The sequence below is a fragment of the Periophthalmus magnuspinnatus genome, chromosome 8 (assembly GCF_009829125.3).
Source record: "Periophthalmus magnuspinnatus isolate fPerMag1 chromosome 8, fPerMag1.2.pri, whole genome shotgun sequence".
NCBI lineage: Eukaryota > Metazoa > Chordata > Actinopteri > Gobiiformes > Gobiidae > Periophthalmus > Periophthalmus magnuspinnatus.
This window is the reverse complement of record NC_047133.1, coordinates 18,814,900-18,842,429: the sequence shown is the minus strand read 5'-3', so window position 1 is coordinate 18,842,429 and position 27,530 is coordinate 18,814,900. Positions and strand designations below refer to the sequence as shown.

At 38.4% G+C, this 27,530-nt stretch overlaps 2 protein-coding genes across 4 annotated transcripts in view; both read left to right on the top strand.

Moving 5' to 3' along the window:
• Positions 1 to 8,920, top strand: part of plcd3a (phospholipase C, delta 3a) — a 40,726-nt gene extending 31,806 nt beyond the window's left edge. For 2 of the 3 annotated variants that reach the window (XM_055223900.1, XM_055223901.1), the window contains 9 exons: positions 353 to 497; positions 2,846 to 2,998; positions 3,345 to 3,500; positions 4,446 to 4,596; positions 4,712 to 4,828; positions 6,276 to 6,454; positions 6,924 to 7,059; positions 7,267 to 7,416; positions 7,490 to 8,908. In XM_055223900.1, coding sequence (XP_055079875.1) covers positions 353 to 497; positions 2,846 to 2,998; positions 3,345 to 3,500; positions 4,446 to 4,596; positions 4,712 to 4,828; positions 6,276 to 6,454; positions 6,924 to 7,059; positions 7,267 to 7,416; positions 7,490 to 7,632 — 1,330 coding nt within the window. In that variant the 3' untranslated portion in view covers positions 7,633 to 8,908. Of the gene's footprint in view, positions 1 to 352; positions 498 to 2,845; positions 2,999 to 3,344; positions 3,501 to 4,445; positions 4,597 to 4,711; positions 4,829 to 6,275; positions 6,455 to 6,923; positions 7,060 to 7,266; positions 7,417 to 7,489 lie in introns of all 3 variants that reach the window. The other variant, XM_033970568.2, reaches the window with a different exon arrangement.
• A 179-nt stretch (positions 8,921 to 9,099) lies between these two features.
• On the top strand, positions 9,100 to 26,691 carry nmt1a (N-myristoyltransferase 1a). The gene is made up of 12 exons (XM_033970462.2): positions 9,100 to 9,220; positions 12,714 to 12,813; positions 13,971 to 14,115; positions 15,040 to 15,158; positions 15,778 to 15,869; positions 16,776 to 16,892; positions 17,322 to 17,492; positions 18,653 to 18,761; positions 19,206 to 19,376; positions 21,976 to 22,140; positions 22,221 to 22,358; positions 23,382 to 26,691. Exons 1-12 carry the CDS (start codon positions 9,117 to 9,119, stop codon positions 23,400 to 23,402), a joined length of 1,452 nt encoding a protein of 483 aa, XP_033826353.1. The 5' UTR covers positions 9,100 to 9,116; the 3' UTR covers positions 23,403 to 26,691.
• The last annotated feature ends 839 nt before the right edge of the window (positions 26,692 to 27,530 follow it).

Genomic DNA, 27,530 nt, shown 5'->3' with positions numbered 1-27,530 from the left:
TGGCCAGCAGGTTTTATAAAAAGTCAGTCACGCTGAAAAAGAGGGCTGGTGAAAGGTGATGGGCTGCTGCGTTGCAAAAGCTTCTGGTAGATTTCAGAGCCCCACTCCACCCTTGATTACAGGTCTAAACTAGGGCTTAACCAGGTCTTAAATTGGATTACATCATTGCTATAATAGTTTAAATCAAAACATTACGCAGAAGTAGATCTAAATCCTAATACAATTTGTCTAAATAAAGAAAAAATCAAACTGCTTAATACCAGAAGTAAAGGAAATCCCACAGTTTGACAAACACTGTTTTCGTCCATCCTCCGTCATGTGACTTGTCATGTGACTTGTGGTTGTTTTGCAGGGCTCTGAATCAGGGCTGTCGCTGTGTAGAGCTGGACTGTTGGGACGGGGATAAAGGGGAGCCTGTCATATACCACGGCCACACACTCACCTCCAAAGTGCCCTTTAAGGAGGTCATAGAAACCATCGCACACTTCGCCTTTAAGGTCAGAGTGCCAGCTTTATTACACCTGAGACACTGTGTAAACCATTGCACTCTAGAAACTGTTTGTCTTTACCACTAATGAAATGAGTGAAGGCCTCTGTCTGTGAACGCAGCCAGACCGACTGACTGTCTGCCCTCTGCACAGATCAGGGTTACACTGTTTGGTTCACTGTTTGGTGCACTTTAAAGTGCACATTATGGGTTAGACTACTCATTTCACTAAAACATAGTTAACATAATTATACAAAAAATCTTGCCTAGTTTTTTTTTTTTTTTTTTCATTCTTTGTGGTTTAATTTTGGTGAAGTTTAGAATTTTACTTCCTGGTTGGACATGGACACACAGAGGGTAATTTCATAGCTTTTACCTAGCAACCATAATGCTAACAAGGGGCAAAACCTGTCCAAAAATGTAAATAAATACATAGTTACACTCAACATTAATTTTACAAAATACAGTTTTTATTTACTTTTATTAAACAGCCAGAAAAATGCCTCCCTTGCATATAAAACTGGCCCTGCATTTTCAGTGTATGTTCAGTTATTCAGTTTTTTTGTACTCTTTTTTCTGTATTTTTTCACCAAACTGCCACTTAACTGATGTAATACTATGATGCATATTTACCACAGTTACTCTCCCAACAAACCAAGTCTTATATTATATAAAATGGACTCCTGTGAGCTTTAAACCTTGTTGTTGTTACCTCCTCAAAAATATACCTGGAGTTGTGTTTTCTTTCATTCACACATTTTGAGTAACACTTTATCATTAGTTTATCTACATCTCCAAACAACAAAATGCTCTGTTCCACCTCGTGATGTCATGAAGCGGCAGTTTTCAAGTTAACACCTACCTTTTACCCTTAGTTCAGTAGAGATTGGCAATTTCAGGCCTAAAATCATCCAAATGATTCTAGTGAAGGTGTATGGAGTTTAGAAACACAGTGGAGCACTTCCTGTATTACCACATGATGACATCACAAGGTGGAAGATAAGTGTGTAATTCCATAACAGAGAAGAACTCAGCCTAAATATGTAGGGTTTTGTGTTAAATATATGAATGAAACAAAACACAACTCCAGATGTGTTTGAGATGAGGAAACAACATTATAACTTACTCTCACCTAAAGGATTATTAGGAACACCTGTTCAATTTCTCCTTAATGCAATTATCTAATCAACCAATCACATGGCAGTTGCTTCAATGCGTTTAGGGGTGTGGTCCTGGTCAAGACAATCTCCTGAACTCCAAACTGAATGTCAGAATGAGCAATTTTGAGCGTGGCATGGTTGTTGGTGCCAGACGGGCCGGTCTGAGTATTTCACAATCTGCTCAGTTACTGGGATTTTCATGCACAACCATTTCTAGGGTTTACAAAGAATGGTGTGAAAAGGAAAAAACATCCAGTATGCGGCAGTCCTGTGGGCGAAAATGCCTTGTTGATGCTAGAGGTCAGAGGACAATGGGCCGAGTGATTCAAGCTGATAGAAGAGCAACGTTGACTGAAATAACCACTCGTTATAACCGAGGAATGCAGCAAAGCATTTGTGAAGCCACAACACGCACAACCTTGAGGCGGATGGGCTACAACAGCAGAAGACTCACCTCCACTACAAATAGGAAAAAGAGGCTACAATTTGCACGAGCTCACCAAAATTGGACAGTTGAAGACTGGAAAAATGTCGCCTGGTCTGATGAGTCTCGATTTCTGTTGAGACATTCAAATGGTAGAGTCAGAATTTGGCGTAATACAGAATGAGAACATGGATCCATCATGCCTTGTTACCCCTGTGCAGGCTGCTGGTGGTGGTGTAATGGTGTGGGGGATGTTTTCTTGGCACACTTTAGGTCCCTTAATGCCAACTGGGCATTGTTTAAATGCCACGGACTAGCTGAACATTGTTTCTGACCATGTCCATCCCTTCATGACCACCATGTACCCATCCTCTGATGCTACTTCCAGCAGGATAATGCACCATGTCATAAAGCTCGAATCATTTCAAATTGGTTTCTTGAGCATGATAATGAGTTCACTGTACTACAATGGCCCCCACAGTCACCAGATCTCAACCCGATAGAGCATCTTTGAGATGTGGTGGAAAGGGAGCTTCGTGCCCTGGATGTGCATCCCACAAATCTCCATCAACTGCAAGATGCTCCTATCAATATGGGCCAACATGTCTAAAGAATGATTTCAGCACCTTGTTGAATCAATGCCACGTAGAAGGCAGTTCTGAACGCGAAAGGGGGTCAAACACCATATTAGTATGGTGTTCCTAATAATCCTTCTGGTGAGTGTAGATCATGGGCCTTTAAAGTACTTCACTGTTTCCTTGTGTCTGTGTGCAGGCGTCTCCGTACCCTCTGGTCCTGTCTTTAGAGAACCACTGCTCAGTGGAGCAGCAGGCGGTCATGGCCAAACACCTCCGCTCCATTTTGGGCAACCGTCTCCTCACCAAGCCCCTGAGCGACCAGGCCCTGAACGAGCTGCCCTCTCCAGAGGTACTAACACATAAGGCACTGAATGAACTGCCCTCTCCAGAGGTACTAACACGTAAGACACTGAACGAACTGCCCTCTCCAGAGGTACTAACACGTAAGACACTGAACGAACTGCCCTCTCCAGAGGTACTAACACATAAAGCCCCGAACGAACTGCCCTCTCCAGGGGTACTAACACATAAGGGCCTGAACAAACTGCCCTCTCCAGAGCTAGTTACCCATAAAGCCCTGAACGAACTGCCCTCTCCGGAGGTACTAACATATAAAGCCCTGAATGAAATGCCCTCTCCGGAGGCGTTCTATAGTCCACCTTTAAGATACTATTTGCATTTTGTCTTATTTGTAGGAGCTTAAGTATCGAATTCTGGTGAAGGGGAAGAAGCACACGCCTCACCTGGGCCAACTGGTGAAGACTGGGAGCTCGGCCAGTTTCTCCTCCAGCACTGAGCTGGAGGAGCTGGGGAACAGCAGCAAAAACACACCCAAGAGGGACTCAACAAAGGTCAGAGAGGGAGTAAAGGTCAAAGAGGGAGTAAAGGTCAGATAGGGAGAGGCCTGAACCAGTACAGACTAGAAATGTAAGGATAACCATAACCAGTATACAGGGAGACAAGAGCTCAGTTGGTAGAGGTATCCAAAGGTTGGCAGTTTTAATCCCACTCTTGACATAAACATCATTGGTAGAGCGGTCAGATCCACCGACCCACAGGTTGGCGGTGCGTTTCCAGCTCCCACAGATGAATGCTGTCGTTGTTTCCATGGGCAAGACACTCAAGGAATACACCAGTGCCTGTGTACACCGGTGTATGAATGATTGTGTGTGTGAATGGGTGAGTGGTTCCTTGATATAAAATGCTTTGAGTGTTTTGAAGGTGGAAAGGTGCTATATAAAAATGTGACTATTGTGAACGCAATATTATAAAGGAATAAATGCATTGTTTTGTTGCTGCAGCACGTAACAAAACAGAGCCATAGACCGTTCCATTCACTCCATTTCATTGCAGCCAATAAATGGTTAATAACTGATTTATTCTTAATCTTAATCTAATCCTTTGAATATGCTTGTCTCCATGGAGATGTTATTGCTTGGCATGTTTTCAAATGTATTTTTGACTATTAATAACACTTGTAATAAAATAAATTTGATAATTTTAATGCCATGCTGTGGAAACTCCATAGAGACAAGCAGGCGGCTTCTACTTAGAAAGTTGCATATGGCTCCTCTAAGTCACTTTGCTGCATTTTAAGAACAAACAAAAACATGATGTTGATCATGTTAGCTTCCTTACAATCCCCTCAGTATTGCAATAAATATGTTGCCATGATGTGAAAACAGACATAATATTGTATAGTGAGATTTGGATAGTATTACAATCCTATAAAACTGCCCCAGTAGCAGCTCGTGTGTATCTGTCTGTGATGAACATGTTTAGCTCTGTGTTGTTAGGTCTGTTCCAAGCTGAGCCCAGAGCTATCAGAGCTGGTGGTTTACTGCCGCAGTGTCCCCTTCAGTGGATTTGAAAACACGACTGAAAAGGCCCCAAATGATATGTCCTCCTTCTCCGAGAGCGATGCCCTCAGGCTGATCAAAGACTCTGGTACAGCCATGGATATAATTATATTTTCACATTACAAAGGCCGAGGTCGGGTCTAATATAAGGAAAACATTACCTCCAGTGTTTTATGGTATGTGCTTTTGTTTTGATTTTGCAGGAAAGCTATTTGTACGGCACAACAGCAGGCAGCTGAGCCGGATCTACCCCTCTGGCCAGCGTCTCCAATCGTCCAACTACGATCCTCAGGAAATGTGGAACGGGGGTTGCCAGATGGGTTAGTACTCCAGTTGAGAAGCAGCGATTCTGATAATAGCTAATTAAATTCTTTGTCAATGAAACCGACACTCTCTCCTCTCAGAACTCACAGCTGCTGCTCCATTCTGAAAGTGCTTATGTGTTTTGTGCAAGAAAAGAAAATGTACACAAGTTAAAATGCCTTGAGCTCTTTATCTTAATCTTTATTGCAGCTAAGTTCACCAGTTATATCAAGGAAACTGAATATTTTTTGTACCCTATATAAGGTAAATAGTTTTTCAAACTAAGAAAGAATTAAAATACAAGGGAGGTAGAGGAGGTGTCAGGGGTGCTGGAAGTCTGGGAGTTCTTGCTTAGACTGTGGCCCGGGATAAGCGGAAAAAAATGGATGGATAAAATACATTTATTGAACAAACCAAAGCCAAACATTCTAGATTTTAGATAAATTGGAATTAATAATAAAAAATGAAGTTCTTTTATACTCTTTACAAAGTAATTTGTTAATGTATTTACCAAACTGCAATTATCACGACTCATTTCAAGCTAAACCCCTGATCACTGATTCGGGTTTCATAAATACAGTTTGATCATGTTTAATATGTTTTATCAGTCATGTCAATGAAAAGTAAAAAGGAAAAGAACCACTAAAATGGCCACATAAAAGTTTATTTCATCCTGTTGGAAAATCCACAAACTAATCTCCAAAATGTTTTATATGACAACAAACATAAATAGAAGCTGTTCAGATCAATGTGAAGTATTTATATGCACATCTGTCACACCTTTATTTTGTTAAATCAATGGTTAAGTAATAGTTAATGGTTAATAAAAGGAAATGCCTTCCTTACTCGTTTCTGTATTTTGGATGGAGTTTTCCATGATGGTGACATGATTGTAATTTTAAAGCAGACCTATTGTGCTTACGCCTGCTCTGTAGTTATAATCTTTGAAACCCATGCAACATTATGTTGTAATTTAGACAGTTTAAATCACAACATTCATCTAAAACGACTTAATAAAAGAGGCATGTCCGCTCACTTACGCCTTAGAAAACTGCACCGCCCAATGGGAGCTGACATCGCTGCAAACGACATCACAACAAAGAGACGGTACCTGCTATGAATAGCTGCACATCACACTAGCGAATAGCAATTGTTATTTGTACCAAAATGCCGAATCCTACGTGTATCACTGATTAAAAAAGTAAAATCCAAGGACAATATTAGTTCGTCACAGTGGGCGTGGGAATTGATCAGAAAAAAGGCATCTTGAAAATAATCAATTAAAAATTGCTCAAACATGCACAAATCACTCCAAATACAACTTTGAGTGAGTAAATGTTGATGAAAACACCTGTAACATGGTTAAAAGCATTGAAAAGTCCATTTTGCAGAATAGGTCTGATTTAATAATGATGAATAAATGCTGGTCTTTCACTCACTGACTGTTTGACACTTTCTCTGCAGTGGCTCTGAACTTCCAAACCCCCGGAGAGCAGATGGACTTGAACCAGGGTCGCTTCCTCCAGAATGGTCGCTGTGGATACGTGCTCAAACCCAGCTTCATGTGCAGCTCCTCCTCCGAGTTTAACCCCGAAAATACAGGAGGGGGGCCTGGACATGTACCCACACAACTGACTATACGAGTGAGCCATGCTGTTTAATATGTGCTTATTTGGATGGAATAATGCATAGTTTCCATCTGTACTACCCTAAGCAATAAAATATAACTTCAGTGAAAGGGTGCAGTTAAAAGAAACACATATCAACATGATGATAACATGTCAACTTTTGCTGTCCTTTGCAAACAGCTTGTGACCTGTGAACCCTTTTGTTTAGTATTTACAAATATGTTTTAAAATTCATATCATTCTTGTGTTATTTTACAAGTTAAAATGTGTGTTTTGCTTTTAAACATGAACCGTAAAACTAATGGCAATACTTTGTTCAGCCCTAGAACAATGACACATTCATAGCAAAGCTTTTTCCAGGTCCTGTTTATAACTTAAGAAACATTCATACCCAAATGTTAAAAGAGAAATGTTTAACTGAAGAGTTTTTACAATACATTGTTGCATTTGGCTTAAACTGGTGTGTTTATATTTTGTATAACAGATCATTTCAGCACAGCAGCTGCCCAAGATCAACACAGAGAAGGCCAGCTCCATCGTGGACCCCCACGTCTGGGTCGAGATCCATGGGGTGGATATAGACAATGCTAAAAACAAAACCCATCGCATCGACAACAATGGTAATTTTAAGCCTTCATTCATAATTTTGTGCCTCTGCATCAGATCAGATCAGTAACACGTATGAATACGTGCAATTTATGTATGAATTATTTATATATTTTTCAGTGTTTTGTGTAAACATGTGCTCCTTCCTGTTTAAGGCCTACAGTAGTTTGTATGAGAGGAACAGTGCCAGTCAGTTTACAGCTCTTGTGCGCCCTCTGCAGGATTCAACCCGAGGTGGGACTGCACGCTGAGCTTCCAGCTGCAGGTGCCGGAGCTGGCCCTTGTGCGGTTTGTGGTGGAGGACCACGATCACAAAGCAAAAAATGACTTTGTGGGACAGTTCACTTTGCCTTTTATGAGTTTACGAACAGGTCTGTGAACGTCTCACACTGTACTGTTAATGTCACCAGTGGCAGTAACTAGACCTTTATTATGTGTCCTCAGGTTATCGGCACATTCACTTACTCAAGGCAGATGGCTCCAGTCTGTCCCCCGCCACTCTCTTTGTCCACGTCAAAGTGGCACGCCGAGGAGTTCCCATCAAAACCGTCGCAGAGCGAATGGCCATTGCCAAAGGCAAAGCATGACATGAATCTAAACAGCTGCTAAGCGGTTATTCCAAAACAAAAGGCTTTGACGAAAGCTTTTGAATACAGCAACACTGCTGCTGCAGTTTGCCTGTCTCCTGGACCAGACCTCAAGTGGTCCAACTCACACAGAGCCACAAGTCTGAAGGAAGAGAGGAAATCTGAGTCCTTAACAAACGATGTGCCTCAGGCTGGATCCATGATTCACTGAGAGTCTGTGATAGAGACACTGAATATTGTATTTTATGGAGGACAGAGACACAATCTGAAGTATTTTAGTTATACTTAAGTATTAACTCAGTATTAACTCTAATGAAGTGATTAGAAGTTAAAATAACATCTTTAAAAGAACCTAATGATGGTTTTGTTATGACTGGAAAATGCTCACACATATAATTACTACTATTCTATTTTTAATAATAATAATACTTTCAGCATTATTGATTTTGTTGTATTGTAACAGAATACATTTCAATCTAACAAATGGGTGATGCATACCCAGTCTTACTTGAAACTCCTCCCACATTAAGCACTTTGTTACTGGTGATAAAAGTAGGCTACAGACAGTATTCTATCATACTGTATCTTAAACAGACATTTGTTGTTTACAAAACCTCTTAATTATCATTTAGATTGTTCTGTGTAGGCCAACTGAAGATGTGGCTTTACATGAAGAGGCTTATCTTGGTGGATTACATATTACTTACACACTACTGCATAATCTTACAAATACTGACTGAACTATGCCCTGACGTAGGCACTTGTATTAATTGTTCTGTGTAGAATACAAAATGTGCTTAGCCATTGTAACACCTGAAGTGGTGTTGAATTGTTTTAATAATGTGAATTTTGTTTCATGTTTTGTGTGTGCAACGGATGTACTGTTGTTTCCATAACTTAAGTTAAAAACACTGTTGTGACTTAATTCTTTTTGTGAAATAAGATTTGAGAGCACCATTTCAAGATAAACACCCTTCACTGATTCTGGTATCATAATTAAAAGTACAGTTTGATCATGTTTTTTTGTTGTTGTTATTGTTTTTAATCATGTCATCATGGATTAACTGGACCCATGTAGTTTACTTCAAGAGTAACCATATGGTCACTTGCCAGTTGACTTGTTCAATGTGTAGGATTTGAATATGCTTCAATTAGACCTGTCTTTTGAGTTGTCTGTTACATCTAATTCAATCTAAATTGTGCAATGTCTCCAATTTATTATAACATCCTGTTTGATTTCAGTGTTGTAATCACTGTCTTATAAATAAAGAAATAATACCACAATGCCCCTTGTTTACAAACCCACAGCTTTCATTATATTGCATTATTACCATTATGTTTTATACTGAGCCAAATGAATGCACACAAGTAGAAAGGGTGCTATCACACATGTGTAACCCTGCACTGACTGAGCCAATGGCATCAGAGCAGTTTTAAAGGCGTAGGGGGCACGCACGCGGCGGCTGCACACTTCCGTGTTGAAGATGGCGGATGAGAATGAGACAGCACCGATGCCGGAGAACGAAGATGTAGAAGACCACGGACACTGCAGCGACTGTGAAAATGACGAGCACCACTTTGACGATGGGTAAATGGCACTGTGAAGCACCTTCGCGATACAAAACCTGCCACGTTTTTGGCGTTATTTTAGCTTAGAGATCACAGAATGAAAGCCAGACGAGCAGCCAGAATCGGCAGCGCTTGGGAGCAGTAGTCCCGCCCACGTGCCTTTACGTGATTAGTTGAATTGGTTGTTTGTTTGCTCGTTCTGTGATCTGATTGGTTGACGTTGCGTTCTCTTCCTTATTTGGGCGGGCTTAATACTGCTTTTCTCCAGTTTAGCTTTTACATTAAATGAGGATCAAAAATGTGCTTGAAAGCTAGCCAATAATAACATATTGCAACTAAAAACGCTGCGCAGAACATCTATAAACGTATCAAAATCACAATCTCCTTAGAACTGGCATGTCGCTAGAGTACGCATGCGGATTAAGCAGTTAACGGTAGCCTCATTTGACATTTAGTGAGTTAGCTTTCAGGCTAATGTAGCTGTCAAACCCCCATTGTGTTAGTCTTGGCACAGGCTTCACAGCTGAAAGCGAAACAAACAAGGCTGATGTTACGCGTTTACCACCGTGGAAATGTTTGTTGAGGCTTTATTATTCTACACTACAGTCTTATTAATCCCTCTATCAATCACTCGTGCAATAAAACCTATTAGCTGTGTTAGACAGCACATTGATATTAGCTCGTGGCTGCATTGAGTTCTTTGGTTTTTAACAACAGACAAGCTGATAATAAACTGATCAAATTAATCTTGTGATCCCAGTTTGTGTTTTTCAGAAAATATATCAAATAACCACACAATTAGGCTTCAAACAGCACGAGATTAGAGAAAAATTCTGATGAATTCTTAGTTTAAAAAATGTCTTAAACATAAAATGATCTGTGATTAGCAAAATTACATGTAAAATTAAGAGCTGTACTTTTGTCTATTGCTAACAATTTCTGTTTTACTTATGAATGTGTCACTGTAAAGCTGTTTGTGTCCTGTACAATAATTTGATTTAATAGGATAAGCAATATATAAGCATTTCTTCTAGTATTTCTTTCTATTATGAAAAAAATGCATTTATATGCTGAAAATTGCATAAATTATTGAAAAATATACATTAAAAAAGCATCAATCATCAAAAAAATGGAAAACGCTGATCTTGTGGTGAGGCAGGTGTGATTTGTCCAACTCGAATTAGTGATAAAAAATGGGCAACAAACAGTGAAACAAACACAAAGCTGTTTTTAATCCTACTTTTCATTTTTACACTATAATTTGAAATGCGACTTGATTTAAAAGTATTCAGAATGCTGTACTCTGATTGGACCATGTATCAGCATGTGTTTGAAAATGCATTTAGTTACAAAACACGGAATAACTGCATTAAAATGTATTTTCTAAGTATTCTTCCCATCACCACCACTACAGATTCAAACACCCATCAGTGTTATAATGTAGTAGTTATGCACAATTACACTAGTTAGTCTGATTCAAAAAACAACTGAGCTCCAAACTTTTGTCTTGTGTTTCAGTTAGCTTGGATCACAGATGCAACTAAAATTATACTGGTTTTGTTTTCTCTTTAGAAATTGGTTAAAGTTTGGAGAGTAAACTGAAAGTAGGCTAATATAGATGTACTCTTGGACTCAACTACCGCACTGGATCAAGTGTAACCCTATGACAGTGTATTGAAAACGCCGGTATCTCCTGGGATCTGTTGTTTACATAATTGTGCAGTTTATCAACTCTCATGTGCCACTCCCAATACTCAATGCAATTTCTGTGGTACATTGAACTAATAGGAATCACTGTATAATAATGGCCTATATACGACATCTGGATTTTGCCACAACAAACGGCTTTGGAAGGTGTTCAAATGTTTCACCAGTTACAACATAAACATGACATTTTGGACGTTTTGAATTGTCTGCCGCTCCAGTGAAAGAAATGTGATGAGTATTTTTTTAATTGAAGCAAATACGGAGTTTTCTTTTTAGACCAGAAAACAAAGGCTGACTCTGGCGTTAAACTGTGATGTAGTGGAAGGCTGTGGAACAAACCATTCAAAGCATTGTGGTCCATTGTATGTGCAGCCACTCACTGACCCCTGCCTCGTACATACATTACACACTCCTCTTCTGCAGAGGTCATGTGACTCACCATCTGTGCGGCAGGTCCCAGGGCAAGGCCACGCTCTCCTCACGGACACTAATGAGATTATCCTGTGTAAGTACGGGGGCTCAAGAGGGACTCAAGATGAGGGCAGTGGAGTTAGGGCTGTGTTTCTCAACTTTGGACCAGAAAATGTATTTTGTTGATGAGAGTCTGGAAAATAGGTTCTTAATCAAAATCTGACTATGGAAACTATTTCACAGATGCTTTTGTGTACTTGTGGTTTGATCAGTGGGGTTTTCTGTCGATCCGTGTGTCAAAAGTTTTGCAAAAACATGTCAAGTTAGATGTTGCGAAAATATGATCTCTTTTTATGCAAGTAAATAACTAGGTATTGCCAAGAACCTCACAATACAATATATGTCCAGCCATGCTTGTAAACAGGGTCTCAGGGAAGTTTACCAAACTGATACAAAATGCATTTGGATTTTGTCCACAATGGCCTTAAAATCAGAACAAAACTGGTTAATCAATAATTCAGTTTTTCATTTTAAAGGACTTATTAGACCTTTTCTGGTCTATGTTATAATGTTTCCTCGTCACAAACATAGTTGGAGTTGTGTTTTGTTTCATTCACACATGTTTATCACACAAACCCTGTATATTTAGGCTGAGCTCTTCTCTCAAACAGAAAACGCTTGTGACACCCTGTGATGTCGTGGTAATACAGGAAGGAAGTGCTGCACTGTGTTTTTAAATTTTATACACTTTCATTTCACTAGCCATTCACAAAATCAGTTGGGCAATTTCATCCCAGGAATTGCACATCTCTACTAAACAAAAGGTAAAAGGTAGCTGTTGACTTGAACTTGAAAACTTCCTGTTCATGACATCACAAGGTGGAACGGAGCATTTTAAGCTTAGAGATGTAAAATAAAGCATTACTGAAACATGTGAATGAAGCAAAATGCAACGGCAGGTCTGTTTTTGAGGAGCTAACAACATAACACGGCTTAAACCTCACAAGAGTCAATTTTGCGTAATATAGGACCTTTAAGCTTTAATACAGGTGTACATCTTGTCAGTGTATAATGAATTAACACGGTCAAAACTATTCCATCATGCATTTCTGTATCAGTACGTGCATTGCTGTATCGCTGTTTTGATTACAGCTCAAGTTTCAGTCCGTCCACAGAATGTCACAAGATGGTGTATTTTTTCTGCATGTCCCGAGCCTAAAAATGTAGGTCAAATCCTCAAATGAATCAGTTCCACGTGGAGGAGCCAGAGTCATGGGCAGAATTGAGTGACTTTGGTATTTTTCTATCTACCTGATGGATTTGAGAGGTTTGTTTCCTTTTAATAATGGACATAATAATGACCCATATATTTGTGTGTGTGTGTTTTCTCACAGTGAAAAGGGTGAAGACTCTGGCACCAAGAAGAAGAAGAAGAAGCAGAAAAAGAAGAAGAAATCTGGTGCAACAGAAGGAGCTCAGGACCCCCTCGCTAAGGCATGATATATTTCTCATGATCTGTTGCAATAGGTTTAGTTCACCAGCTACTATTCACAATACAAGCCTACACTGTCAGAATACCAGATGGAGGGCTAAAGTTAGTCATTCTATGGGCGAGGCGAAGAATACGAAAACCAAAAATGTAAAAAATGTAAAATCTTGAATCTTGTGGCTTTATTGCGCTGTATACAGGCTAGAGCTGCCACTAACGATTATTCTGTCAGTGACTTACTTTTGATTAGTCTGTAGATCGTGAAAGACCTTGTTAATAAACTATATTTGACCCAGAATAATCTAAAGTGATGCCTATTGAGAAGACGAGCAGTATTTCATCTTAAAGACGAATTTTACATGTCTGTTTAATCCCTCGGTCATTTAGGTATGATCCAAAGCAAAAGAAAAAAGCCTTTTCCGTAACTGGACAAAAATGTTTAGAGTAAAGATGTTTCGCTGCTCATCGAAGCTGCTTCTTCAGTCCTGGTCAGTGTTCTGCTGGGACACTTCCTTATATCTATTTGCGGGGAGACACATATCAGACAAAAACGTTTGTCCAATATAATACCAGTAAATGAATAATGATGAGATAATAATAAACAAAAATAAAATAACTAAAAGAAAGGAAAAAAATGTATAATGCTAAAAAAAAAGTTTAATTAGTTGTAATCGGTGAATTAGTTTTTTTTGTTTTTTGTTTTTTTTTCTATGTTACTTTTCCCTCTTCCTCTTTCTCCTTTTTTGGGGTTGTAAGGGTAAGGACTTAAATGGCAGAATTGAATCTCTCTCCTCTTCTCTTGTGTCTATTGTCCAGACAACTATTATTAATTAAATTGTTTGACAGATATTTATTTTTGATTAGTTGGTTAGTTGTGATTAATCAGTTTCTTTATCTTGAGCCGTACTACACACATAAAGGCACTTGAATGTTGGTTAGGTCACCACTTCATTTATACCCACACAGAGAATACTACTCAATCTTTACAAACTTTTCTCTTGTCTTTGGCCCCATAAATTAGACATATTTACACTAAACCAACTACATTTTTACTCTAATGCAAGACGTCGTCCTCAGCTGCCCTCGGCTCAGTTTTAAACTGTGGGCCCCTTAGAATGTTAAAATCACATGTATGTAACCAACCCCATGCTCTTCCAAACAGGTGAACTCTCTGCCAGCGGATAAGCTACAAGAGATCCAGAAGGCCATTGAACTGTTCTCTGTCGGCCAAGGCCCTGCCAAAACCATGGAGGAAGCAACTAGAAGGAGCTATCAATTTTGGGACACGCAACCTGTGCCCAAACTAGGTACAGTTTGAAAAGACTGGGAACTAGCCAGGGCTGGGCAAAAAATTTATTTAAATCGGTTAATCAAGTTTTAAGTTCAAATTGATTTGTTTGGAAGAAAATGTGATTTTATTTCCCCTACTTTCTTGCATTGGAAATACAGAACGTTCTATGACCCACACACACCTGCACAACACGGCACTGTTTATGTGTCACGCAGCAGTGCTAACGCTTTAGTGGGGAAAACAAGTCCAGTGGCATGAAATATCTCTTAAACAGTGAGGCAGGTATGAGTCCTGCTGTGATCCTCCTCTCTGAGTTTCTGGATTAAACAACAGTGTGGAGAAGCGAGGACAACAGGAGCCGAGGCTTCAAAACTTGAGTTCATTCACTTTTTCCTCTTGTCCTCTGTCTTCTCCGCTCATGGTGTGTATGCGCATATATGAACAACTGTGCCGTGCTTTATCCCAACTCCTTCGACCGGGGCAAGTCCCACGAACACTGGACAAACGTACCATGTTTTAGGGGCTATCTGAGCTTTTAATACAAAATCTCATGACTGTCTAGGTCTAAAAACTGGCTGCTCTAGAACTGAAATGGGGAAAAAACCTTTTGGTTATTTTGCTTCCCAAAATGTATCAATTTCAAGGACATGTAAAACTGGATAGATTGGTGCCACTAATGCACTTTAATAATCTGGTGATGAACATTTATACTCACATCTGATCCTGTTTTTAATGTTTTAAATGGACCTATGCAGTTATGTGTGTTGTTAGTTGTTTTGTTTTTGTTTTTTTTGTATTGTTCTGGATTTGAACAGGGCGCTCATGAAAGAGTCTGGTACTCTCACTGGGCTCTCCCTGTAGAGATAAAGATCCATGAGATGAAATGAAACATGCCCCACTTTAGTAATCATGTTTGTGCTGAATTTGATCATTTGTTCAGGGGAGACGGTGACGTCACACGGCTGCATTGAACCTGACAAAGACCAGATCCGAGAGGAGCCCTACAGCCTCCCACAAGGCTTTTGCTGGGACACTCTGGATTTGGGCGACCCTGGAGTGGTAAGAAACATAAATACTATATCTATAAGGGATGCACTGATCCAGCTTTTTCTGTTTTGATACTGATGTCGATACTTTGGCTTTAAAGGTCCCATTTTAGTGTCACAAGAGTCAATTTTGCAAAATATAGAACCTTCCAATCCTTGATATCGACTGATACCAGAGTAGAGACTGAAGATATCATTTATTTCCTTTAAACACAAATGGCATGAAGTAAAAAAAATATTCAAATGTGGTTTGTAACTGTTGTTGATCATTTGAAGTAACTGCAGAAAAGCTTTGAAAAATATTTTGAGGTGTTTTGGGTCAACATTATGCAGTAAATTGTCACATTTCACCAATTTATACAACAAAATGGGATATTGACTGAACTGATGTACCTGATCCATCAAAATTTTTAATAACACTGCCAGTATCCAGAGGCATTTAAAACAAAAGTAGCTTATCTACAGTTTTGTTCTCTCCAAAATATTGCAATAATTATTGTACTGAGAGATGTGAATATTGTTACATCTTTGTTTTCTACCATGATTTTTTAATGTAGTTTAAAAAAACATATAAACTGCAAAAATATGAGTTGTTTTTATTTATGTGTTTTGATATCTTTTCTCAAATTCAGCTTAAAGAGCTTTACACACTTCTGAATGAGAACTATGTGGAAGACGATGACAACATGTTTCGTTTTGACTACTCCCCCGAGTTCCTGCTCTGGTAGGATCTTGTTTTTTCCATTTGATGTTTTGAACACGTTTGTGCAGACTTTAGCTGTGCAGTGCTGAGCTGTGGTTAAGAGCAGAGGGGAGTTCAGTAGATCGAAAGTATGCAAACATATTTACAAACTCTTCTAATTCTCTCATTATTTCTATTATAAATGTAGATGTCAAGCATTCATCTGCATCTTTGTGCACGAGCTGGTCATTGACATTGAAAACCTATCAGCTCTGAAACAGCATTGTGCATTTAACTAAAGTCTAAAGATGTATTAAAATATTTTCCCCTGCTGCTTTTTCTTTTTTTTTTTAAATTACATTTTTTTTCTTATTTTGAATTTTTACATCTCCCTTCTTGTTAATTTTTCCACTTGAGCTCACATCTTTTACTCTTTCTCTTCCTTTCACCTTTAACATGCTTTTGCCACACACGCACACGCGCACACACACACACACGCGCGCACACGCCCACATGCTACACATAAACACTCACTCATGGTTTTATTTATTTATTTTATTCATTCATTTTTGTATTCTTGTCTACAAACTGTCCCATTCTGTCTTCTGTCTTGTCATTTGAATCAGTATGTCTTGTTATTAATGTCTTGGACCTTCCATCTCATATTTAAATTATATTTCTGTTTAGCTTTAAATAAATACAAAAAAATAAAAATAAATAAATAATAATAATAATAATAATAATAATAATAATAATGTCATTAATGTTCCTTCCACTAGTTCAATCAAATATGAGTAGATTAAGAAGTGGTTTGGACTTTTGTAAAAATTCTATATATATCAATAAACCAGTACTGCACTGCTAAAGTCTGATATCATTACTCTACTAAGAAGAATGTCTGGATCTTTTTCTTAGCAGTGTTTAACGGCCTCTTCCTGGTTTTCTCAGGGCTCTGCGGCCTCCTGGCTGGTTGCCCCAGTGGCATTGTGGGGTCCGGGTAAACTCTAACCAAAAACTGGTTGGCTTCATCAGTGCCATCCCGGCGAATATACGCATCTATGACATGTAAGTGGAAAAAGGCACATCCTTCTTGCACATATGAGAAATGATTAATGTTGTCACGATACTAAAATTTCAAACTTGATACGTGATACCGATTCCACAATGATAATAAAAAACTGTCTTTATTTAAGCAGTAGAATGTGATTTTCTGCATTCAATGGTAGTACTTTCTTTTATATTCCCATGTGGCCTCATATTTGTGTAATCGCCTCAGTCGTCCAGGTTGGTTCCGTAGTGGATCATTCTAAAGCTATTCAGGAAAGGTTGTGACTTTTTAGTATCGATACTTGCTCAAATGAGTATCTAGTTTCGATTCTAATTTCAGCATTTAGTATCTGATTTTCAATACTTTGAGCAATATATTCTAGGCTTGTCAAAAGTACCATAATCTTTATTGGCATCATTCATTTGAAATGTGGTTCTTGTTTTTAGAGAAAAGAAAATGGTGGAGATAAACTTCCTTTGCGTCCATAAGAAGCTTCGGTCCAAACGCGTGGCTCCAGTTCTGATCCGAGAGATCACCAGACGAGTGAATCGGGAGGGCATCTTTCAGGCGGTGTACACAGCTGGAGTGGTACTGCCCAAACCAGTCGGCACATGCAGGTGATTTATATGGAAATATTCATGCTATGTACTGTATTCTATAGGAGCAGTTCTCAAAGTTTTCACGCCTTGTACTGTGTTATAAATAAGTAAAGTAGCATCAGCAGAGAGTATGGAGTGAATGAATACTGCATGAAATTGTACAGCGACTTTGAGCATCTGGAAATGTGCTATATAAGACCAGTGAGGGGAAGAGTACTTTTGAAATGGGCTTGGGACAGTATTGAAACTTGGTGTCACGATTATCAAGGCTAAAATAATTGTGAGAAACGATCATATCAGGATACGTGCTAAACTTGCTTACAGGTTAAAAATGTTTTGGATGTGAATTATGATAATTTAACTAAATTCAGAATATGTATTTCAGTACATGTATTCAGTTATGTCCCAACACTGTATGAGACGAATCCACTGTTATTATAAATGTTCACCATCTGGACTGGACTAAATCTGACAAAATCTGGATTGAACTTGGACAAAATGATGACTTAAATGTATGTGAAACACAGATGGGGGCTAACTGGTTCATGAGTCAAAATAATAAAACGGCAGAGTCACTGATATGATGCAGGGAGATTAGTCTGTAACTGACAACAAAACACAAGACAATTTTACACCACCAAATCTCTGGTTCAATCCCTCAATTTAAATGCGAATGCGTAAAATGGGTAAACATAAGACAAGCATTTGACACCACGGAGTTGGTATAAATGAGGTGTAATCCTTTAGAAATACATACCTGTAGCATAAACAAAATAAATGCATTTATTTAGACTCTCATTTTCATGGGTGCCCTCTTCAAAAATACAAAAAAAAACACATAAGTACACATAAAACATTAAAAACAGGAGCAGGTGTGTGTATAAATGTTTGTTACCACATCATTAAATTGCTTTAGTGGCCAAGTTTGCATGTCCTTCAAATGCAATCCATTTTTAGGAAGCAAAACAGCGAAAAGCTCTTTTCCCCGTCTCAGTTCTGGTTTGGCCCGTTCTTAGACTTAGAATCATTTGACCTTGTATTAAAAGTTCCCGTATAAATGTATTCATGAGGGACTACTTCATAGACTGCCTGAATATCTCTCTTACTGAACATTTGTCATGGGGAAGAAAACATTTAACAGTTTTACAGTTTGTTATTTCTACCTTTTTTCTGTTTAGGTACTGGCATCGCTCTTTGAACCCCCGAAAGCTCATCGAGGTGAAGTTTTCTCATCTGAGCAGGAACATGACTATGCAGCGCACCATGAAGTTGTACCGTCTGCCTGAGGTGGGTCACACAAATGTGGAGAACTTTTTTTTTTTACATAAATACAATTTCAGACTAACCTCATCTCACCTGCATTAGCTCTGGTACAGCTCAAGCTCATTGTAAAGCTTATCAGGACAGGTTAATTTCTGTCCTATAAATGTGATTTTATTTATTTTTTTTAGTATGTATACTTGCTTCAAGGAGTATCTAGTTTCGATACTAGTTTTAGTATCGATTAGTATCAGATAATACTTTTAACACAAACGTGGATCAATTTTAAATTTAAATGATCCATTTTAAGATCATTCTAAAGCTATTCAGGAAAGGTTCATTTCTGTCCTGTGAATGGGACTTTTTTGATACCAATGCCTGCTCAAATGAGTATCTAGTTTTGATATATTTTTTTTATATATATTCAGAGTAACCTCTTCTCTCCTGCTGGTCTGTCCCTCTTTGTTCCAGGCCCCAAAGACATCAGGTCTGCGCCCCATGACCAAAAAGGACGTGCCGGTGGTGCATCGTTTGCTCAATGAATATCTGAGTCAGTTTAACTTGGTGCCTGTCATGAACCAGGAGGAGGTGGCCCACTGGCTGCTGCCCCGGGAGAACATCATCGACACATTCTTGGTGGAGGTAATTTAAAAAGCAACTGGTACTTTGAGTTTTTTGAATACAAGATGTCAAACAGGGGTATGTTATCTCTATAGGGTTTTAACTGCTAAGGTGTAACATGTGGGGTTCAACAGTGACAGTCCACTCCAGTTCCAGAAGTAAACTTTCCATACATTTTTCCCTTTTGACTTTTTGACACAGCAAATATTAAGAATTCAAAGACATCGTGGAGGCTCACCAGCTACACGCTGGCGATTATCCATAATACACTCCAAAAAGTCCAAAAAGCACATTTAAAACGCAAGATTCTGTGAAATGCTTTATAACTTGGCAGTTTATAAAGTTTCAGAGACAGATTTTAAATTCAATTATAGGTTTTGTTAGTTACCATATAGCTGATTAACCATGAGCAAGCTTACAAACTTTTAATATTATTTTTTGGAAAGTTAATGAGAAAAATTAATGAGAAATTTGCCTCCAGAAGCAGAGGCGAGTGGTCACTGTCGAGCTCCATTTAGATTACCATATTTCCTTTTATTGTTTTGAAAATGCTGTAACACATTCTACAAGTTTTACTTTTGTTTTTGATGCTCTAAATCTCCCTTCCCTTTGCTCCCCACATTCAGTCACTCCTCCTTCACAGCACTATCTCATTACAGTCTGCGTGCATCCCGCTAATGACACTACTGCACATCACATCAAACATGCATGGATCACAAAATGGATTCTTGTGAGATTTGAGCCATGTTATAATGCTGTTACCTCATCAAAAAGTTGTGTTGAGTTGTGTTTTGTTTCATTTGCACATTTCATTTGCACATTTGGAGATGTAGAAAGAGGATTACTCAAAGCTCAAAATGCTCAGTTCCACCTTGTGATGTCATGTAGTAGTAGTTTTCAAATTAACTGCTCCTTTTACCTTTAGTTCAGTAGAGATTAGCAATTCCAGGGTTGAAATAATCCAAGTGACTCTAGTGAAGGTGTATGGAGTTTAAAAACACAGTGGAGCACTTTCTGTATTCCCACATACCATCACAAGATGGAACAGAGTGTTTTCTGTTTGAGAGAAGAACTCAGCCTAAATATGCAGGGTTTGTGTGTTAAACATGTGTGAATGAAACAAAATACAACTCCAGACATGTTTTTGATGAGGAAACAACATTAGAACATAGATCAGAAAATAGCGTAATATGGGCCCTGCTTTTCTGACACTTGGTTGCTATGCCAACAAGTTCTATTGGTCAGTTACTGATGTGTTTTGGAGACTGGTTGAGTTGAGACCGCTGTTGTCTTGCTCTTGTTTGGCATGGGCCTACAGTAGCCCTTGTGTTCAGAAAATAAACCAGAAAAAATTTGGCATGGAGAAAAGCAGATTGCCATTGTATTGGTTTGTACTGGATGTACCATAGTGGATCAAATCAAGGGTTTTTGGTCCTACATGCTTCAAAACACATAACTTGTATAATAAATTAATTATAATACTTTTTATAGGCTGAATTATCTGTAATTTTCCAACTCCCCAACAGCACATGATCTTGTTTGAACTTGAATAATAAAAGATAGAAAACAAAGGATTACATGCACACAAGTCAAGTATTCTGTGCTCTAGGCTACAAATAAACGTTAACTAGTCAGACCTACCTTCTAAATGTGGTTCAGTTTCCATTATTCTCATTGTAAGCACAGATGTAGCTGTTTCAATGGAATGGACAATAGCGTATGTGGTAAGTGTTTTATAGTTATTTTTGAAAAGTGCTTTTGTATTCTGGTTTGTACTAGATTATTCTATTGTATATTTAGGCCTGTCACAATAACACATTTTGAAGTGAGATATATAGCTGAAGTAAATATAGATGATAAACGATAAATACCTCCGAAAAGTATATGAAAAAAATGACTGAATGCAACACTTATGTAGTTAGTTTGTGTTTATAATGAGTCACAGTTGATGTAGTCTTTATGGTTAAAGTATACATAGGCCTGATACAATAGACTGTTTATATAAATGGACATAGCTAACCTGCTAGCCACCACGTTCCAAATAGGAAGTGATCATGGACGTACTTCTGACTCGATCGACTCTGGCTCCAATTCAGTTTACATTGAAAAACCGTGACCCCTCTCTCTAACTGCTGCTGTCAGGCTTGTCATTTAGGTCTTAAAAACACCAGGATCATGTAGAGCAGGTTAATACGAACATTTTATATCTCTATTTATCTCTCTCTCTTCTATTTAACTGTCTCTCTATTGTGTCCATAAATCAAGATATGAACATTTATAACACACAAATCAGGTGTCTCCTTTCCCCGAGGCCACTCCCGCCAGTGTAAGCAACAAGTTTGATTGACAGTGTTGCTAAGCTCCCACTCCCTGCTAAACCAGCGATGTGGGAAGATGGAGGCGTTAACCTTCAACAGCGTCGCTCCAGATTGGCTTTTTGGTTGCTACGCTCGGAATGCCAAATATAGAACTTTGGTCCAAATTGGCTGCTATAACTGCTAGCTTTGATGAGCTTCATTTGACTGGAGCCGAACGCTGTGGAGGACATCACACTCACTTAATCCACTTCTTTATACAGTCTTTGATTTTATTTTAACACTTATACCTGGTGTTTCTACAGAACAATGGTAAAGTGACTGATTTCCTGAGTTTCTACACACTGCCCTCCACCATCATGAATCACCCTGTCCACCGCAGTCTGAAGGCCGCCTACTCCTTCTACAACGTCCACACCACCACCCCTCTGCTCGACCTCATGTCCGACGCGCTCATCCTGGCCAAATCGGTGGGAACCTGAGATTTCTTTTAAAAATGGTCTTACTGTTTGAATATATCATGATTTTTATGTTCTCAATCTCTGAACAGAAAGGATTTGATGTCTTCAATGCACTGGATTTAATGGAAAATAAGACTTTCTTGGAGAAGCTTAAGTTTGGAATCGGAGATGGAAATCTACAGTATTATCTGTACAATTGGAAGTGTCCCAGCATGGGGTCAGAAATGGTATGTTTTGAGATTTTGTCAAAAATGTTTAGCTACAAATCTTCTTTCAAACATAAATGGACAGATGCTTCAAACCGGAATCCGCTTTACTTTACTTTACAGATATAGTTTTATGACAGTCCTACAATTATGTTTGTGTGGGACAAATATTTTCTTATCTTCATTTAAAATAATGCAGTCACTGTTCTCTACAGCGAATGAGTCAAGATATTTTTTTCTCACAATAGACAAATCATAAGTTTCATAAATGCTGCGGTCACACTGATTAAATGACAGACCTGCTCCTCCTATTACTACAACCACCGCCACCACTAATGATAATACAAGAAATGATGATATTGAAGAGCCATTTTTAGCTCAATCGTAAACCATTTTGAACCCAATCGATACTTACCACTTATAAACAGTTCTCGATATTTCATTGTTTTACCCTGTGCAGCTCAAATATTATAAATAGACAAATACTGAGTCACCAAATATACTTCCTCTTTTTTATTGAATGATGGTTGATATTGGGGTCTGGAAGATTAAACACAATCAAATCAAAATCACACTGAATGATAGAAATGAACTATCAAAACAACTGCAATTTTTGAAGTTTGAAAATGTATGTATTTGTTTGTCAGTTCAGTCTTTTCAATTCTGGATATATTTAAAATGTGAACTTTGAACAGAAGCCTAGTTATTAAGAGTCAAAACACAAATCTTATCGCAATGCTGATATGTTTCCCACTTTAGTTGATATAATAATGATTGTGATGGGCCAATACAGCGCAGTAAAAGCCCCATAAAACACTAGCAGAAGTAAGATATCTTTGAATAAAACTAAAGACGAAGGACTGTGTCTCTTGGCTGGCCTGGAAGCACCTAGGAGTCCCACGAGAGGAGCTGGAGGACGTGTTTGGGGTGAGGGAAATCTGGGAGTCCCTGCTTAGAGTGCTTCCCCCCGAACAGGACCCAGATAAGCAGAATAAAATGGATTGATGGAGAGTTTGATTAAAATGTGCCTTCTTGTGTCCTCAGGTTGGGTTGGTACTCCAGTGATATTCGCCATGAACAGTATAAACCCAGGAGCCGGCCCCGTTACTGTCCCACTGCGCAGACGACTGACACTTCACTGGTTCATGAGAAAGCATCCATCTATTCTCTTTTTTTACTTTTTGAACTTTGTCCTGCACTACCGCTGCCAGACAGAGGGGGGCGACTTCTCCGCCTCCTCTCTGAATCACATGGACCTTAAGCCATTGTAGTTACCATCCCGTTCAACTGTATTACAAATGAAAGCTGATTTGATTGTACCACATTCATAACACTCAGAAAGACGTATGGTTTGCACTGATCCATGTTAGACACTGTTGGCTGAATACTATCTATGTAAATATACAAAACACTGCAATCCGAACAGGTACAAAACATTTTACTTCTACATGTTGGAAATGCTTTTCAGAACTCAAGTCTAGCATCAGGTTTTAGAAAAAATCAAATCAATAAAAAAATTAAAAACAACCTTTAGTGGAATGGGGTTATGAATGAATGCCAAAACGATAAAGGGCTTTTGTTACATTTCATATATTGGTTCTCTTTTGCTTCAGGGCTGGGCGATATGACATTAAGATACAACTCAAGCCTTTAATGATATGCCGTTTTGGTTGTCTGGTTGTTTCAGGTGTCCTAACTCGAGACGTCCAACCTAGTCACTCAGGATCATGTAAAGCGGATTAATACGAACATTTTAAGACTGATATTTTTATTTCGCTAATGTGTCTGTAACTCAAGGTATGAACATTAATAACAAACAAATCAGCTGCCTTCTGTCCGCGATGTCGCTCCTGCTGGCGTAAGCAACAGGTTTAATTGACAGCGTTGCTAAACGCCCACACCTCTAGTTTAGCAGTGTTAGCAGCGTTACCTTCAACAGCCTCACTCCGGATTGGCTCTTTGGTTGCTATGATACTTGCGATCGTAATTCCAAATATGAAGCTCCAAATTTGCCACCATAACTGCTAGCCTCAATGAGCTTCATTTGACCGGAGCTGAATGTTGTGGGCGACGTCACACTCACTTAGTCCACTTCTTTATACAGTCCAGTATAACGTTCAAAACTAAATGCAAGCTATTTTACCTGAAATTAATCAAAATTTGGAGCTTCAGTTGTTTATTTTGCAAAAATTTGTGCTTCCCCCCCCCCCTTTTTTACATGTAAGCAGCCATATTTGTTTTTAACACGAACGGACCATGCATCTCTCTCTGATTGGTTAATCCGCCTGTCAATCACCCCCTTAGAAATCAGGGAGACAGGATACAGCTTCAGTAGCACTCGTCTTTGTAAAATTTTGTTTTGGTTCTGGCTGGTGACAATGTTAGTGATATCGTGCTTTTGTAACTTAGTGATTTTCTGTTTAATGCTTGTTCTATGCTTAAAGGCGGACAGCTTGCCCCACCAACTCCTATGGTCAGGTGGATTCAACCAGTCGTAGTGAAGTGTGGACTTTCCAAATCAGAATATGGCTTTGATTACATCGTAAAAGCATGGCTAAAGATTAAATGTGCATTATGTAACTTTTATGGTGGATTTTCTGTCACCTGCTTGTCTCATGAACGTGTTCTTGAGACAAGGGGGATTCCAAAGCTTTTTGCAATTTTGTGGAACATTCCATCCAAAGCAGTAACATAGAATGTAGGACTTCAGGCCCAGCAGCTAAAAAACTTGCACATTTCCCTTTTAATTAAGTGTAATTAAGTAGCGACGGTAGCTCAGTTGGTGTTTTCCACAAATCTGAAGGTTGGCGGTTCGAATCCCACTCTTGACATAAACTTCATTGGTTGAGCGATCATATCAACTGACCCACAGGTTGGCAGTGCTATTCCAGCTCCCACAAATGAATACTGTTGTTGTGTCCTTGGGCAAGACACTTAACCTGCTTCGCCTCCAGTGTCTGTGTACACTGGTGTATGAATGTGTGTGTGAAAGGGTGAGCGGTTCCTTGACATAAAGTGCTTTGAGTGACTTGAAGGTGGTAAATCGCTATATAAAAAAATTTGACTATTTACCAAATCGAATTTTTATCAAGGCTCTTAGAAACTTTTAACATGAATTTTCTTGTCATATCGCCCCCTCCTGGTATTTTGTGTTTTGATTTCATGCCGCCTGTTCAGTAGTGAGTTGTTGATGCTTTTTACATTGCTACATTTGCCAGAACAGTTTTTTTCTCTTTAGTATTTCTGCACTAATGGAAGAATCAAGATTTAGACAATAACGAAATACTGACTGTTATAATAAACCAGCTCAGTCTATGACCTGAATCAGAGTTGGGCCTTTTAATCAGCTACAATAATGGGCTTTACTTGAAGATTGTATCTGGAAGCACTTCGTTGTCTTGGTTGGAGAGGACCTAGTTCCAATTTCCACTTCTTCTTTTACATATTAGTGAGTTAATATAATAATTTATTAACTTTAAGGTGCGCTACATAACTTTCCTTGTGCCTGTTTGTCTCCATGGAGATGCTATTGCTTTGCCTGTAATCTTCCGCAGTATGGCATTAAACTAGCTATGTTGTGCTAGTAATATAAATCCCTGTATTTGAACCCTTTTAAAGTGTTGCCATATCCAGGGAGATATGTGTTTAATGCCATACTGTGGAACATTTTGGGCTAAGCGATAAAATCTCCATGGAGACGAGCAGATGGTGGACCTTATACCAGAAATGTTACATAGTTTATTTTTAATCAGGTTCAGATTTAGTTTTACATATTAGCGAGTTACTATAGTAATTTATTAACTTGAAGGCGCACTACGTAACTTTTCTTGTGCCTGCTTGTCTTCATGGAGATGGGAGATTTATTGCTTTGCCTGTAATATTCCACAGTATGGCATTAAACTAATCTATGTTGCGTTTGTGCAATTACAAGCATTTATATTTCTAACAAAAAGAATACCTGGCTCTATTAAAGTGTTGCCATATCCAGGGAGATGTGCGTTTAATTAATGCCATACTGCGGACCATTCCAGGTAAAATGGTAAAATCTCCATAGAGACAAGCAGATGGTGGACTCTACACTAGAAATGTTATGTAGTTTATCTTTAATCAGGTTCAGGTTTAGTTTTCGTTGTGGATTTTGACACTGGGCCCATTGAAATACATTTGCAGGACATTGTGAACTGAAGTTGGCTTATTCCCTGTTTAAGTGTTTCTTATGTAAAATGCAAGTTTATTTGCAAAGCGTTCTTTAACAATATTTGGTCTCATGGAGTGTTACAGCAGAAGAATGAGAAGATGTGGGTGATTTTTTTTCCTCTTTTTTTTTTGAGCAAAAAATAAAATTAGGAAGTTATTGTGATGCAATGCTTTTTTTTTCTTTCTAAAATTTCAATGATGTGAATTTGAGTTGAAGTGGATTGCATGTTTTAATTATATGGATTAGCAGAGGGCATATTGACTTGACTAATGATTTATAATATTGGTTTTCAAACACTCTAGGTTATACTTGAAATAGCTGCTTTTATTTCAGTTCAATACTTAGCGTCTCTTTCCACAGTGCACATATCTGTATGTGATTTAAACATACAGTTAACTTGACATAAGACTAGAGAGTTCAGGAATTAGAACCAACTTTTAAAAAAAACATTTCCAATTTTTTTTTTCTAATACCAGATATTCCCGTGCCTTTTTATTTTTTTTAATCAATGTATTTATTTTAATTTTCATTATACACCTTCATAAAATAAACACAAAAAGTTAGTCATATAACCCTTGACCCTCCCACACATCGTCCCCTAAATAAACAAATAAAAAACAAAACAAAAACAAATTATAATGCCTATAGTTAACAAGAACAACAAGAACTTTTTTGTACCTTTAGACAAATAAACAAAAAAAGGTTTATTTGATAGATAAACGCTTATCTGATAGATAAATACATGCAAAAAAGTTATTCATATAACCTTTGGCCCTCCCACAGATTGTCCCCTAAGTAAAACAATTAAAAAAAAATCCAAATTATAATGCCTATAGTCGACAACAAGAATTTTTTTTTTGTTTTTTTTTTTTTGTATTATGAAATCACCTTTAGGGCATTTTCTGTAAATTCTTCTGTATAATGGATTAATTGTCTGAAATGGCCTGTTGCTACTGGACCTATGGGAATTAATATGGGCGGTTCAGAGATTACGT

Coding starts and splice junctions, on each gene's coding strand:
- nmt1a (XM_033970462.2), top strand. CDS start 9,117: ATGGCGGATGAGAATGAGACAGCACCGATGCCGGAGAACGAAGATGTA. Junction 15,159..15,777: donor ATTTGGGCGACCCTGGAGTG/GTAAGAAACATA, acceptor TCTCAAATTCAG/CTTAAAGAGCTTTACACACT. Junction 18,762..19,205: donor AGTTGTACCGTCTGCCTGAG/GTGGGTCACACA, acceptor TCTTTGTTCCAG/GCCCCAAAGACATCAGGTCT.